We start from the raw sequence: 14,284 nt of genomic DNA on the forward strand, positions 1-14,284 counted from the left end.
CTGCTGTATTCATTCCCCTCCTCCTATCTTCCGCTCTGCCTTTGAACGCTGAGCCAGGCAGCCATGCAGCCCGCAAAATACACGCAGTGTGCCGCAGTGCTTCCATACATTTTACTGAGGGGAGGTGTGTTTATGGGGAGGAGGGAAAGCCCTGCTTTAGGAGCCTCTCTGCTCCCCACGGTCCAGATTCTTTAAATCAAATTATCCTCCTTACATTTCTACTTGTGTTGTTCGGGTTTTCCAGCTGTTTCCATGCAGACACCTCACATGACTAAATAATAACGGGGTGGGCTTCTCTCCGAGATTTCATGCCCAACTCATTACACAACCATTACCCAGGCCAGGGTCCTCACACAAGCCCAGCTGTGAGTCATGCAGCTCACAGAACCTCATGTTCCTCTGGCAATTTTATTGCTTGGATGACACCCAGTGGTCAAAGGCTACCAAGGGAGGAACACATTAAAAAAAGGTACAGAGAAGGCTTTATTGACTCCTAAATAAACTGGTCATAAACATTTAAAGGACATGCTTGTTCTTATACTCAGAAGGAAGAAGTAGTTAAGTCTAAATGCAAACCCTAAACTTTCCAGACTTCTGTCCTTTCCTAAATTTACCCAAATGCAAACTATTTGGTAATTTGGTGACCTAGTTTCAGTCAAGCGTCTTAATGAGTCACATTAAACTGTGAACCACAAATTGAGTGTATATGAGGGAAAACAATGACATCCCTTTCACCAGATACTGGGCTCAAAAGTCCTCTCAAATCTCCAGCGCCTTGCATAAATATTAACACCCCTTTGACTTTTTCATATTTGGGTTTTGAGATTTCATGCGACAGACCAATGCAGAACACGGTGAAGCGGATGGAAAATGGTTTTCAACAGTTTTTACCATCAAAAATGTGAAAATTGTGGTGTGCACTTTGTAGCACCATCTTTCACTGACAGCGAAAGAGCATCTGTGAAACTAAATTTTCAGGTTTTGCCACATATCCGTCATTTAATTTGGACTTTCTGGTTATTCATTACTTTGATCTAATCCACTCCCCTGTCTGGCTGTATCCTTAGGGTCATATTCCTGCTGGTGAATCTCCACCCCAGCCTCAAGACTTTTAAGCTTCCAATTGTTTTTCTCCCATGACTGTCCTGTATTTAGGTCCACTTATCTTCCATCAACTCTAACTAAGTTCCCTGTCCTTTCTGCAGACAATCCCCACAGCGTAATGCTGCTACTGCCACTATGGCAGCTTCCAGGTGACGTTGCACTACTTTGTTTTAGGCTATCGCATACAAAATACATTGAACTTTGTGGTTGCAACATGCCAAAATGTGCAGAGCATCACAAAGGATTGTACTCTTACCATTCCATTTCACTCTACACCAAACTTGCAATATAAGTCAGAGAGTCCTGTCATCTTCAGAAAGAGTCTACTGACTCTGGAGTCGTCAGGTGTATCAGAGATGGTCAAGAAGCTGAAGACAGAGTTGGTGGACCACTTTGGCATGGCGTGGCAACAATCATATCTTGCATGTGAACAAAACAAGATTCTAGATTTCATAAGAAAAAGGGTCAGGTCAAACACTTTCTATAGGGAGGATCTGGAGGTGGTGGAGGCAGAAAAATACTTCAGTGTTAACATGCAGACTAAAGGATGAAGTCATCTACAAAAAGGGAGAGAGCAAAGTTTACTTTGTGGTTTCAGGGTTTGCAGCAATATGCCATGTATCTTTTTTTAAAATCTGCTATGGAGAATACAATCTCGTCTGTCAATCTGTTGCGGTGGCAGCATCAGAGCCAGGGACTTTAAAAAGTTCAAACAAACAGATAAAGAAAGCTGGTCCTGTTCTGGGAGATCTGGAGATGATGGTGAAAAGAAGGTTTCTCAGAGAATGAAGATCATGGACAACCCTGAGCATCCTCTTCTCGACTAACGGCAAGACAGAGGCTTCTTCGGAATACAAAACTCATATTTGAAGAAACTCTAATAAGAGTCCTCTTAGGATGGTAGTGTTTTTTTTTATTAAATTTAAATGCATTTTCTGAGTTTTAGTAGCACAGTAATTCAAACGTTTCCCTTCATATTCAGACATTAAATCACCCAGTTATATTTTTAGCAAAAGGAATGTGCCAGTGTTTGCAGATGGGATTATAAATAAGTTTTCTTTGCAATGTTTGGAGTAACCAAACATGGCCCAGTGGTATGCATTTACATTAGTGGTTAAGAAAAAAAAACAGTTCTGTGGTCGAATAAATTCAGAGATTGGTAGGCTTAGTAGTGGGTGATAAGAGGATGTACTACATTTGCTTATTGGCTTCTAAATAAGAGAAATTTTATATTATTTACCTTGCTTTCAGCCATGAAATCTAGGTAATTTAATACACTGCTTTGCAAATATTTTTCCCATTGGCAGATGGTTTTAGGTGTCTAACCTCTTCACAACCCCAGATTAAATTGCCCCCTCTCAGCATGTGCAATTTAAATAAACTTACATCAATTGAAACAAGCTGCGTTTTTATGGGCTACGGTATAGAAGCCCATTTGACCAAAATGACAAAAATATGGAAAATCACCCAGTTAGTAGAAGATGGCTGATTTTTAAACTCATAAGGACTAAAACATATACACCATCTTCGTATGAGATATTTTATTTTTTTCTGGGTTTGCCTACTCATAGTATTTGAACTGGTATTAATATTTTTAATCACAAATCTCAATGTATTTTTCTGGGATTATATAAAAACACAAAATGGCATAATTGAAGCAAAAGGTAAAAAAAAGATGCATGGGTTTTAAATCTTTAAAAAAAATAAATACATATGTGGTGTGTATATTTGCATTTGGCCTACAAAAATATTTCATGGCCATCTCCATGATGAAACATAGTAGTTTGCTGTGGAGATACTAGAGATAACCAACTCTACAAGGTATTAACCAAATGAGGCCAAATAGGAAAAAAATGCACAATTTCCTTTTATCTTGCAATTAGGCATTGAAAGTGAAATATGTTGCAACATTAAAGCACAAAACTGTACATTGAAGTTTTGCGATGGTGACCTGACAATTTGTACAAGATGTTATACATGCATTGATAATCAGCAAAAGCAAATTGCTGGTAGTTTTCAGTGAAATTGATTTTTACACTTTGAAAACTTTTAATTTGTCAAAATTTGCATTTGAAGTCTCAACAAAAATGTACTATGTTATTCATGATACTGGACAAACCCCATTACATTTGACATAATTTATGCAGTCAAACAACATAGTTTTTATGTACAAAGCTGAATTCAAAGAACAGCCGTTTAAACAAAGTTATGTGAATTTGACTGGCATTCATTAGACCAAAATTAGCTTGCGTAAGCCATGCAAATACCTGCATGCAGCTTGTGGGATATTTTCAATGTACTGGGTTTGCAGATGGTGAAGAGTTGTTAAGCAGGTTTATGCATTTGACGGTGAAATGAAATTTGAACAGACATACAACAAAAAATCTAATTTTTGACACTACTGAATGTAGGGACAAAGACATTTTACATAGGTGCAGCTACAAGGATTTGTGTGAATTAAAGTTTGTCCAAACAAGCAAAGAGTGTTAATTCATTAATATCAAGGACTCGTCTTTACAGGCAGAAGTTTTAACTCCTTCATGTATGAATTATGATCCTTTGTGTCAGGATTTTTTTTCCTGTTTTAATTTTCTCAAGGCAAAAAAAAAAAAGGATTGTTTTTTTTAAGGTAATCAATTGTAATTTTCTCCAAATACAAAGTTATTTGAAAAATACATCAGTAGTATTGTTCTTTAGGGGTTATCTGATGTCATTTTTTTTTTTTTTTTTACCTGCAAGAGTCGTCTACAGGAGGAGGAACCGGGTTGGCTAGCATGCTTTTTTGTCTGTTGGCCATATTGGATTTAACAAAAATAATTTCTTGCATTTGCAGCTGATGGCCAGTAGTTGATAGTGTATTTTATGATGCATTAGTGTCCACTTCAGTGGTCTGTGTGCATTTATAACATAAAAATCCACAAGAAAATGGCTTTTAGATAGCCGTCCACTGTAGTGACCACTATGCATTAAAGGGTTAATGTAGAAAAAGTACACGTGGTCGAGGTTTAAAGGCATAATCTCATCTTTGTCATAATTGCACACTTAGATTTGTGATCCATCTTCAGCACAAATACAAAGTACATGAATTGCTCTCAATTTGAGATATTGGCCTTTTTATTTTGTTGGCAAACAGAATGACGGAGACAAAACCTCAACAAAAAAAGTTGTTTATTTTGACTTTGTTCAGTTGAAAACACTTCATATACATTTCTATGATGCATTTATTGGTGTAAATGCAAACATTAATCAGCAGAATTTGCAAAAAGTACCCCTTGATTATAATCAAATATGAGGGATGTTTTAAAAACAGCATCTCAAAAAGCTTGCATGTTATGCCTTTCTGAAGAAAAGGTTTTCTTGCTATAGTTTTAACCTAAACTTTTACTGCTCATCCCCATATCAAATAAAATAGTTGCAGGATTAAAGGAAAACACAGCCCCGCCTTTAAAGTTTTTCAAGAGCTTTTATTGGAGGTTATTTGTATCATATCTGAGGACAAAGAGGAGAGAAGACAGTCAGAACGCAGACATATACCATCATTTTCTAGGTGTTATGTAGGTTTCGACTAACAAAAAAAAATATTTACTCAGTCACCATTCTCATTTAAATAGGTTAAATTAAATTTTAGTTTTCTCAAACTTTCTGAACATTTTCAGTCTGATTGCAATAAAGCTGCATGTTCGTATACCTTCCACTGGAACTCAAGGATGCTGTGAATTAAATCCATTTTTCCATTGTCACTGACCAAAACATCCCTCAACACAAGGACCATCTCGAGGAGAACAGATCTCAGTTGAACACATAAAGTAGATCTGAAAGGGAGCCAAATGAAGATCAGGAATGAATAAATGAAGTATTGCAGACAAAAAAAACTCATTTGAATTTTAATCTCGTTAAGAAATGGTTACGTCCAGATAATTTGGATTTATAAATAAACTAAGTCAAAACAACTGTTCATAAACCACATTGAGGCTTATATTTACAGTGACCGTCAATGCTCAGCCTTACCTCCTCATCCATATCCTGGAACTCCCCATCCGGGAGGAACTGAAAGGTGCGAATGGTGAAGCGGCGAGTCTGACTTTGAGGAGACGGCGGCGTTGGGTCTGACAGAACTGTCTCTGGTGGGGCTGGGTCCAGAGGGTTAGGGCATCTGCAGTGATGGCATGAGCATTTTTAATTATTTTAGAAGCTACCTCCTCAGATGAGGTTGGATTTAGTCAATGCTGGTTGTTTTTACAGTGTAGATGTTCTGGCATACCCATTGTAAAGCAACACCCACGCTGCATTTCCAGAGCGGGGGTAGGCCACACAGAAGTGCACCAGCAGCACCAAACTGGGATCTGGGGAGCTGAGGAGGCGCACTTCAAGGTGGAGAGGTTTCCCCAGCAACATGTGCAGAGGCTGGTGATACTGTGGGTAGTAACTGGTGTACTGGGCATCTAATAATAGATGGTAGCATAGGAGGGAAATAGTCAGTTTAACATTTTTTTTTTCTTTTGGTTCATCTTCTTCAACCAGCATGCATCTACATTTTTCATGATGCAGTCATTCTTTTGTAATCTTTAATAGAGGTAATGAATCGGTGTAGAATATTGTAGACCGGTTTGATTCACCCATACATTGTTTTTTGTTTGCCAATTCTAAGCTAGTCATTATGTAATTTTTTTTAAAAGTCCTTTTTGTTTACACAAACTACTTCAGTAATTTTGTTCAGTGTAGAATTTTCCAGCTTATGTTTGACTAATAATTTAGATTTTGAACCACAGATGATAAAATGCAGCTGAGAATCACTGCCAAGTGTAAAACAGCCCTTTAGTTCAGCATTGACTACAACTGGGACTCCAAGTCTGGTCCTTGAGAGCTATAACCATATTTCACCAGACAATATCATATTCAAAGCAACCAGATGGCACTACGAAGACTGACTGTACTTAAACATGAAATACTGTCCTTTTTAATATCACCCGACTGATCCACCTCTGATCTCAAACATTAACAGAACCTTTTAGTTTTGAAAGAAAGACCATTTACCTTTGGCTATCCTGAGCTGGACTCCAAACACCCCCTGAGTATGGACATCAGGACCAAGGGTGGGAGTTTTAACGACGTAGCTCACACCGAGAACTGTTCCTGGCACGTATCTGCACTCCACCAATAACCTGAAAATAATAGACGAGACTCAAGTCATGGCAAAAACCGTTTAAATTCAATATGTATTGCTTTTGCAATTTTACTTTTGCAACCAAATGTATTGCAATCAAAATCACAATGAGTTGCGGTCATGTTGGTTGAGAAAACTGAAGATTACTTGCAGTCGGACAGCAAGTGTAAAGTACCAGCGCTGAGAGATCAGAACGCAGAAACAGCTGCTAAGGCTTTCTTGTGGCTTTATTGCTCCCCAAGCATTCACTGGAAGCGATTCAGGAGCAGAGCATCTGTTGTACAGCGTTTCTAACAAAGTTCAGATTTGTTTTGCCAGCAAAGCTAATCACACACACAAAACTGATGCATGTTTGAAGTCAACTGCAAAAACCACACCAGAGGCCTTAATGTTTCTGAATGTTAATTTCAAAGACATGCATCTCATAGAACTGATGCCAAATTGCATTTCATTTTTATGTTGGAATAGGATTGATCTTTGTAATGACTTCTGGTTAGTATGACATTTTTACTACTAAAGCATCTCAAATTAAGAATTAAGTTGGTTTTATTTGTTTGCATGTATTTGCTCTATTTTGCTTCAAAATTTAAACTCCTGTAGATTTATTACACAGTAAAAGAATTTGTGTCTTATTTTTGATTGACTGCAGCTATAACCAAAAATCCAGTTGGTCAGTGTAACTGCAATATCTAATTTACTGACATATGCAATTTGTATTGTACTAGAAAATATGTCACCTTGCACGTACACCTCCATGTACATTACAGTCACCGAATACTTGCCGAGATTATTAGCCGAGCTAAAATCCCTTTGACGTCTCTGGTTCACGAATGACAACACAACTGCGACAGTTTTCACCCACGTCCCCGATACATCCGTGTGATGGCTCTTAAAGCTCCACCTCCACCAACCTTGTGAAGCTTCTCAGAACTCCTGAATGGACTTTGCTTCACAATCCTCTGAAGGGTGCAGTCATCTTGTGCACATTCCCCGTGTAACACATTTTCTTAAACCTAAACCTTCCAATAATATGCTTGCATACACAGCAAGCGTTAATGACAGTCTGCTGATTAGCTGTTGAGCAGCAAACTTGATTGTTTAGGGAATAACATCAAATTTTGAATTAAACATAATTTTAGTTATTCTTATGTAATATTCAAGGTTACGAGAAACTACATTTTGTAATTTCATTAGCTGAAAACCAAAAATCATCAAAACAGAGATGCAAGTTTTAACATGTGTCCAGTGAAGTTGTATTGTTCAGTGTCATGACTACTTCTCCTTCAACTGAACCAAAAATAAAGTTAAGATATTTTTTGGAACTTATATAAACACACTTTTAAATAAATGACAACTACAGTCAAAAAAAAAAAAAAAAAAAAAAAAAAAAAAAAACAGTAAAATAGGGGAGAAAAATTTAAAACCCACAAATTATGTGCAGGTTGAAGACGTAATTTGATCTTTCAGAGGAACGATGCAAATAAAGTGCATGAGGTTATTCAGATTGAAGTTTAGCAGTGCTTCACCAAGACTACTACAGGTAGGATATAAAGGGTTAGCTGACCTGACAGGTGAATCTCTTGTGATGGTGCCATAGTTAAGGCTGACAGTTTGTATTGTGTTCGTAATCTCCACCATGTAGACGACGGTCTTCCCCACCACCTGTCAGGACAGAAGGAAAAACATTACAAAAAACAAATGCTTAATCCATTCTGTCCATTTGGATGAATCAATCCTTAATCCATTGATGTGATCCCAAAAGGGTCAGCCTTCATGTTTGTTTAGGTTGATCTCCTGCATTTTAAAACAGTTGGGAGTCCGTTTTAAAGAAAATGTAGCCTTTCCAGGTTCTCATTTCTTTAAGCACTAGAACCTCCCAACCTGAATCCATATTTTCCAGCTCCTGGCCAAAACTGCCCATAAAAAATCCACAACTGAAAAACTGCAAACTCTACACAAACCTTTGTTTGATTAAGCACCTTTTTATGGGTAAACAGTCTTGAAAGAGCTAGAAAAGTAATCCGTAGTGGGTCCATGTCCTCCTGGTGGTTGCATTAATGTCCTGGAACATTGAGCACCAGCAACAGCACAGACAGCAGTCTCCCAAATAATCATCATTAAGCCATCAAGGGTATTTCAAAATGGTAAAGAAAACGCCCACTAACTGCAAATACAAATATGTTTGGCTGATCAAACCGTCAAATCAGAATTTATGCTGCTACTCAGTTTAAAGCTGAAGAAATTCAGACAGGGAAGCCCCCAAAGTAGAAAACACTGCAGACAAGAATTTCTGAAAGCTCACCACCATCTCATTTCGAGCTAAAATCCATTCAGCTCAGGAGAACAAAACCTGTCTCCTTCCTGACTCCTGTCATTGTGGGACACTTCCATGGTGCTTATGCTTGCATACAACTCAACGGACCAACATAGAAACTTTCAGGAATCTGGGAATTGAACCAAAGGATGAACCAGACTTGGCTGACATCTATTTTTCCATGCAGCTAAACAAGGAAGCAGTGTGTTTGAGATGTTCCCTTATAAACACACCGACATCTGAGCATTCTCAAATGTTCAAAAGGCTTATGCATAAGCCTTTTGCCTGTTGCTTATGTTGTCTGCATTTAATTGACAATATAAGCAACATTTTCAATTCAAAAACTCTTTTTGCTGCTGAATTATTGAATAAATAAGAAAATGAGCTCAGCAACAAAGATGTTAATTTTTAATCTGCTAAATAGGTTATTCATTCATTGATGCCAAGTGTTATACAGGTATTTCAAGAACACGTGATCATTCATGTAACTCGTTTTTTTTTTTTTCCCCTTTAGTAATCTGAATGGCAACATGAGCGTTTGGGATATCTGCGGTTACTGTAACATGTTTTGTATCGAGATGGTATTTTAGGCTTCGATAGTGTCTGTGATAGGCCAACTCCTTTATGCACAACTTGCATACAACACTAGTCTTGTCCAACTTCCCATCAGATTGTTTCACGAGCAAAAATGAAGCCAAAGTGGGCCAAGAAAAGCAGCTGTGTTGTTCATCGCTGTCTGTGGTTATAATTTGTGCAACAGATTTTCAGGTGTACAATCAACAGAAATTTTTGACTTGAATAAAAGCAATTAATTGTGTTAAAAATGTTTAAATCTTAAATCTACGCAATTAGTCAAATTTGAAATGAGTGCTTTAAATCACATCCTTATGAAGCGTGCACAAACAACAACAAAAAATCTCAATCTCTTATTTGCAAATACAAATAATTTTGGTAGTCCCAACCCACATTACAGCTAGGTTCTGTTCTGCTGGATTTAATGTTGAGAAAAAAAAAGAAACTGCTGCAAGCCTTTTTACACATAAGGTCTGTTTCAGCTGTAAATAAAATATTCACAAACCAAATTAGTTAAAATGTCTTTGGCTTAGACTTGAGAATCTGAACATAATGGCGTTTATTTCCAACCCATTCTTCGATATTTTGACATGATTTATGAATCTCACCACTCTGCGTGTCCCACAGCCATCCATTGGGATTTTGAACAATGCATACTCAGGGGTCACCCTCTGAGGTCTGCAGGTGGAGTTGCTGGCAGCGGCCAGCAGCGCAGTAGAAAGAGGGGGGTCCGTGAGGGAGGCGGGCACAGAGAAGATCATGTGGCGGTCAATAGTGCACTCTGGAGGGATGAACAAAGACACACAAACAGATACACATGCACAGTTACAAAAAGGTCGCATGAACAAAAGGTCAGAAATCTCAGGAGGCAATTGATACCCAGACCCAAGATTCTTCCAGCCGTTCTGTGTTGCTGCTGGCTTAAATCATGCTGCGCCTGCCCTGAATATGTTTCTTCACACGTACGGCAGCTATAGTACCTTTCTGTACTCTAAAACAGCTCGACTGCACTTAGCTAAGTGGCGTGAAAATGCCAGTAGGGATACAGAACGCAGCTCACCATCCATTGGGTAGTAGCAGGCAGGGGGGTGCTTGTTGAAGCAGCAGCCCATGGAGAGGCACTGTGTCTCGGATATAGAGCTGGATCCGCAGGGGAGGCGGTATTCGCTGTGAAGGTTGCACTCTGAGGGGCAGCACGACAAATGTCAGGAACACAGCTGAAATAACAGACGGGCCTGGACAAACTGAACAGCCTTTTAGAGAGTTAAAATCTACCTACCATGCTCAGACCTTGGGATCACAAGCGGGCAGGAAACCTTTGCCTCCTTTTTTCCCCTCTGCGTTGTGTAGAGGATGCTAATGATGTACATTTTACCCTTTTCAACATAAATACAGTCATACAAAGAGTTAATACGCGCATAAAATAATCACTTGTTCAAAATGTCATGTGCTCAGTGTGAAATCTGAGTCAATACTTGCCTGCACGCTCATATGACAGTGTGAATGTAACTGGAGAAACAAATGGATTTTGCCATCCTTGGCCTCACTTGCATAATATCCACATTCTTTAGGCGCTTCAGCAAGGCTCATCTGGTTCCCATTGGTGTCTTAAATGCATATGTGAAAAACTCACAATAAGACATTTCAGTGTAGACCTTAAAGAGAACAATTAAAGCTCTGCAGAGGGAGGCAGAAATCCCCAGTCACAATAAAAAGCCAAGCTTTACCCCCCGCTCCCATTCACCGCACAGCAGAGCCTCTGAACCCTCTGAACTCATGCAGAAATGATGGTTACCATATGCACCTGGTGTGTACAAAAGCAGACACACACCTTTAAGAACTATTTCTGAAATGGGTCCAGGAGGAAGCACGACCTTCATCTGCTGGAAGGAGCAGAAGACTTCGGTCTTTGTGGCAATGGATGGACCCGACTCATCCTCGGTGGCGCTCGGAGCGGTGGGGAAAGTCCACGGAGTTTCTTCTGGAGGATCAAGGGGGCTTTGATATGGGCACTGTAAATCGAGGGTCCGATTCTGCCAAGTGAAGAAATCCCAATAACTTATGGGTAGAGAAATGGTTGTGGGAGTCTGAGGAGCGAGAGAGAAATTGATACAAAAGAAGTTAGCGCAACCACACAAAATTTATAGATACACGTGTTTTTAAAAACAAGTGAATTTACCTAAACTTGCAAAAAACATTGTATTCTTGACAGCTAAGATGCATGGAGCATGAAAAAAAGATAAGACTTTACAGTCCACAAATGCCTATAATCCGTGATAGATTTATCTGAACATGAATTATTAAGCTAAACTGCTGCTCTGCTTAGATAAACAGAAATTCAGACCTTATAGAGTGGAACTACCCTAGAAAGAAGAAATATAGATTACTAGAGTTTTATCAAACTAAACGCTCAAAATACTGTGCAACCTTGGAACTGATTAAATTTTTTTAATACTTCTCCAGCTTTTTCCTATAATAAATCCTAAATGTTATGGTGCGTGATTCAAAATTCATCAAGATCATGTGCCATTTCATACCTAAAGTGCTGTAGTTATACATAAAAAGTACATTATTGCGAAGAGTCCAAAAGGATCAGAGAGAAGGATGATCTTTACTGACAAGGCAATAAGCAAACTTTATGTAAACATGAACACCAAAATAAACTCAGTAAACACACTAGCAGCACATAGAGGAAGTAAACAGTCGTCTGACCTGTAACTGGCTGTGGCAGGCCGGCAGAGGAGAGTGGAGGATTAAGCCGTGGCCTGCAGTCGCCTGCAACATGTACCCACAGAACGGAGACACGCTGGAGAGCGACTGCCATGACATAAATGGGTCTGAGGAAAGCAGTGATGCGGTTAAAGATTTTTTATATTTAGAATCGATATACTGCTTTAAAACTTATTTCAAATGTAAACTCAGATTCTGCATTTAGGTGTGATGCCTCTAAGAAAAACTAAACAAGGGATCAAAGGTTCTTGGATTCCAATAAGCTATATTGTTGTAACGTGAATAGCTGTAGCATATTGTGTACTTTAAACTTAGTTCTTTGGAGGAACACCAAAATGCATGCAGTTGGATGCATTTTGATGTGAATGTGCCATAGAAGAAAACCTAACTACCAGCCAACAACCGTCCAAGTGAGCCTAATTTTGTAAAGTATAATTCTGAAATGGACAGGCTGTAAAAATCCTGGAAATAGAAACATTAAGATGGGGAAAAAGGGAAGCAAAAAAGAAAGAAGAAACACACTGAGGAGAGAAAAAAAACAGATGGGATAAGGTATAAATTTTGGAAACGCATATTTGCCCATATTTTTTTTGTTGTTGTTGCCCCATTCTTATCCAGAACTATAAAATCACTTAAAATCAAACTGGAGACTTTTTCCAGACTGATTTATTCCTTAAAGTTAAATCAGCTAAAATTATAAAAACATTACATCTTTGATACCTGGAACCCCCTAACACTGGAATACAAAACATATATGACAAGCTGTAAGGAGCCACATTTTCCTCTGAGAAAAACTTTTCTGTTTACACAAATACTGACCTCTAACATGGATGGATTCTGGGTCGGCATAGGGCAGGAAAGCAGCCATACTGTCCTTCAGACACTGGACGCGGGATTCCAGAGGGGTGATCCAGTTCGGGGGAGAAGGAATCTTCGGATAATGGGGTGAAAAGGGATGGAGTTTAGGGTGATACGTTTGGTAGAACATGTGAGGACTGGCTGCCGGTTTCTTAGGCTCCTTTTGGACTGGCAGCAGATATGGAGGCAGCTGAAAGTGAAAAGGAGTTTGGATAGGAGATTGGCTGGAAGGATGCCCAAGACTATCAGGGGTGTCAACAGGTGGAGTAGCAGCAGGATGTAAAGCAGAGTAAGAAAATACTGGATGGTAGTAGGACATGGGTGGATAAAATGAACTGGTTTGATGCTGTGGGGTTAACGGCTGTTTTGGTGGAAAAGAAGGACGAGGTACAGGAGCTTGGGTCACTGGTATTGCCGTGAATACAGGATGATCAGGTTTCTGATGATAGTACTGAGGATAATATGGACCCACTGGAGACTTGGAGTGGTCTTCAGCTGCTGCAATCAATTCCTGGTAATAGAACGGCAGGTAGGGATAGAAGACAGGTGGGTGATGAGGAAATTGAAAAACCTGATGTTCAGAAGGATCCTTCAGATGAAAGTGAGGAGGAAAGTACTGCAGATAGCTCCCTAAAGAATACAATAACTTTTCAGATCCAGGTGGGTTCTGGACGTGCTGTGGCATGGACTCAGGGAAGCGGTCAGTGGTGGCCTGAGGTGGATGAGGGATCCCTAATAGGATATGGGGGACGACTGGAAGTAGTTGGTGGTACTGGAAACCAGAAGAGAGGTGGTGCTGGTAGAGTGGGTTTTGCATCGTCTGCTCCTTAACTGGGGCTCGATGAGGGGGAGGGAGAGTGGTAGTGGGAACAGGGTGGGTTGGAACTGGCAAGTATGGAAACAAAAGGTCACTGGGAAACTGAGGAGGATACTGAGGCAGGGATGGAGAATAGGGAAGCTGAGGGCTGACGGGGCAGGAGAGAACATACTGCAAACCACCCAATATGAGCCGAAGCTGTGGACCATCCTGTGGAGAAAAAACATATTAACCTTATGTCATTCACTGGTGAGAATCCAGGTGCAGTCTTCAACTAAATGAGCAAACTTACATCAGTTGTGATACAAGGAGCACTGTGGGAGATAAGGTAGGTCAACTCCTGGGCCTCGGAGTCAACCAGGAATGCACACCTTTCAGACACAAAAGGATCCTTTGCTCCATCCACTGCCAAACAAATTAAACATTTCTGTTATCAATTGAGTCAAGGTTTGAAAACTGAATTTTGGGTATTTTCATACCACTTATGAGTTTTTGACTAAAACCTCTTGTAATTTCTTGTTCAACTGTAGAAACAAAGTAGTCACTCCTATGTTTGTTAATCAGTTTTGAAATTGTCCATCCAAAGCTGTTGATATTTCTTAGTTAGAAATAGCGCTCCGCCACCTACAGATTTATTCTATTTTTGACTTTTTGTCAGACTAAAATATTTCAAAGAAATTTGATTAAATCATTAAGTACAAAATCCAATTCTTAAAATTTTAAA

The 14,284-nt window shown here is 39.3% G+C and overlaps 1 protein-coding gene across 1 annotated transcript; it reads right to left on the reverse strand.

The window, feature by feature from the left end:
- Positions 1–4,547: 4,547 nt before the first annotated feature.
- On the reverse strand, positions 4,548–13,978 carry LOC106964016 (uncharacterized). The gene is made up of 14 exons (XM_015059271.1): positions 13,853–13,978; positions 12,705–13,770; positions 11,868–11,992; positions 10,987–11,242; positions 10,635–10,762; positions 10,435–10,531; positions 10,216–10,338; positions 9,764–9,936; positions 7,833–7,930; positions 6,139–6,266; positions 5,366–5,546; positions 5,113–5,257; positions 4,793–4,916; positions 4,548–4,593 (listed from the first exon to the last, which is right to left on the reverse strand). Exons 2-13 carry the CDS (start codon positions 13,558–13,560, stop codon positions 4,842–4,844), a joined length of 2,385 nt encoding a protein of 794 aa, XP_014914757.1. The 5' UTR covers positions 13,561–13,770; positions 13,853–13,978; the 3' UTR covers positions 4,548–4,593; positions 4,793–4,841.
- Between the last annotated feature and the right edge of the window lie 306 nt (positions 13,979–14,284).

The sequence above is a fragment of the Poecilia latipinna genome, unplaced genomic scaffold (assembly GCF_001443285.1).
Source record: "Poecilia latipinna isolate Pla-1442-1.1 unplaced genomic scaffold, P_latipinna-1.0 Scaffold4, whole genome shotgun sequence".
NCBI lineage: Eukaryota > Metazoa > Chordata > Actinopteri > Cyprinodontiformes > Poeciliidae > Poecilia > Poecilia latipinna.

Coding starts and splice junctions, on each gene's coding strand:
- LOC106964016 (XM_015059271.1), bottom strand. CDS start 13,560: ATGCAAAACCCACTCTACCAGCACCACCTCTCTTCTGGTTTCCAGTAC. Junction 11,993..12,704: donor AGAATCCATCCATGTTAGAG/GTCAGTATTTGT, acceptor TGCTTTCCTCAG/ACCCATTTATGTCATGGCAG. Junction 10,339..10,434: donor GATCCCAAGGTCTGAGCATG/GTAGGTAGATTT, acceptor GCTGCCCCTCAG/AGTGCAACCTTCACAGCGAA.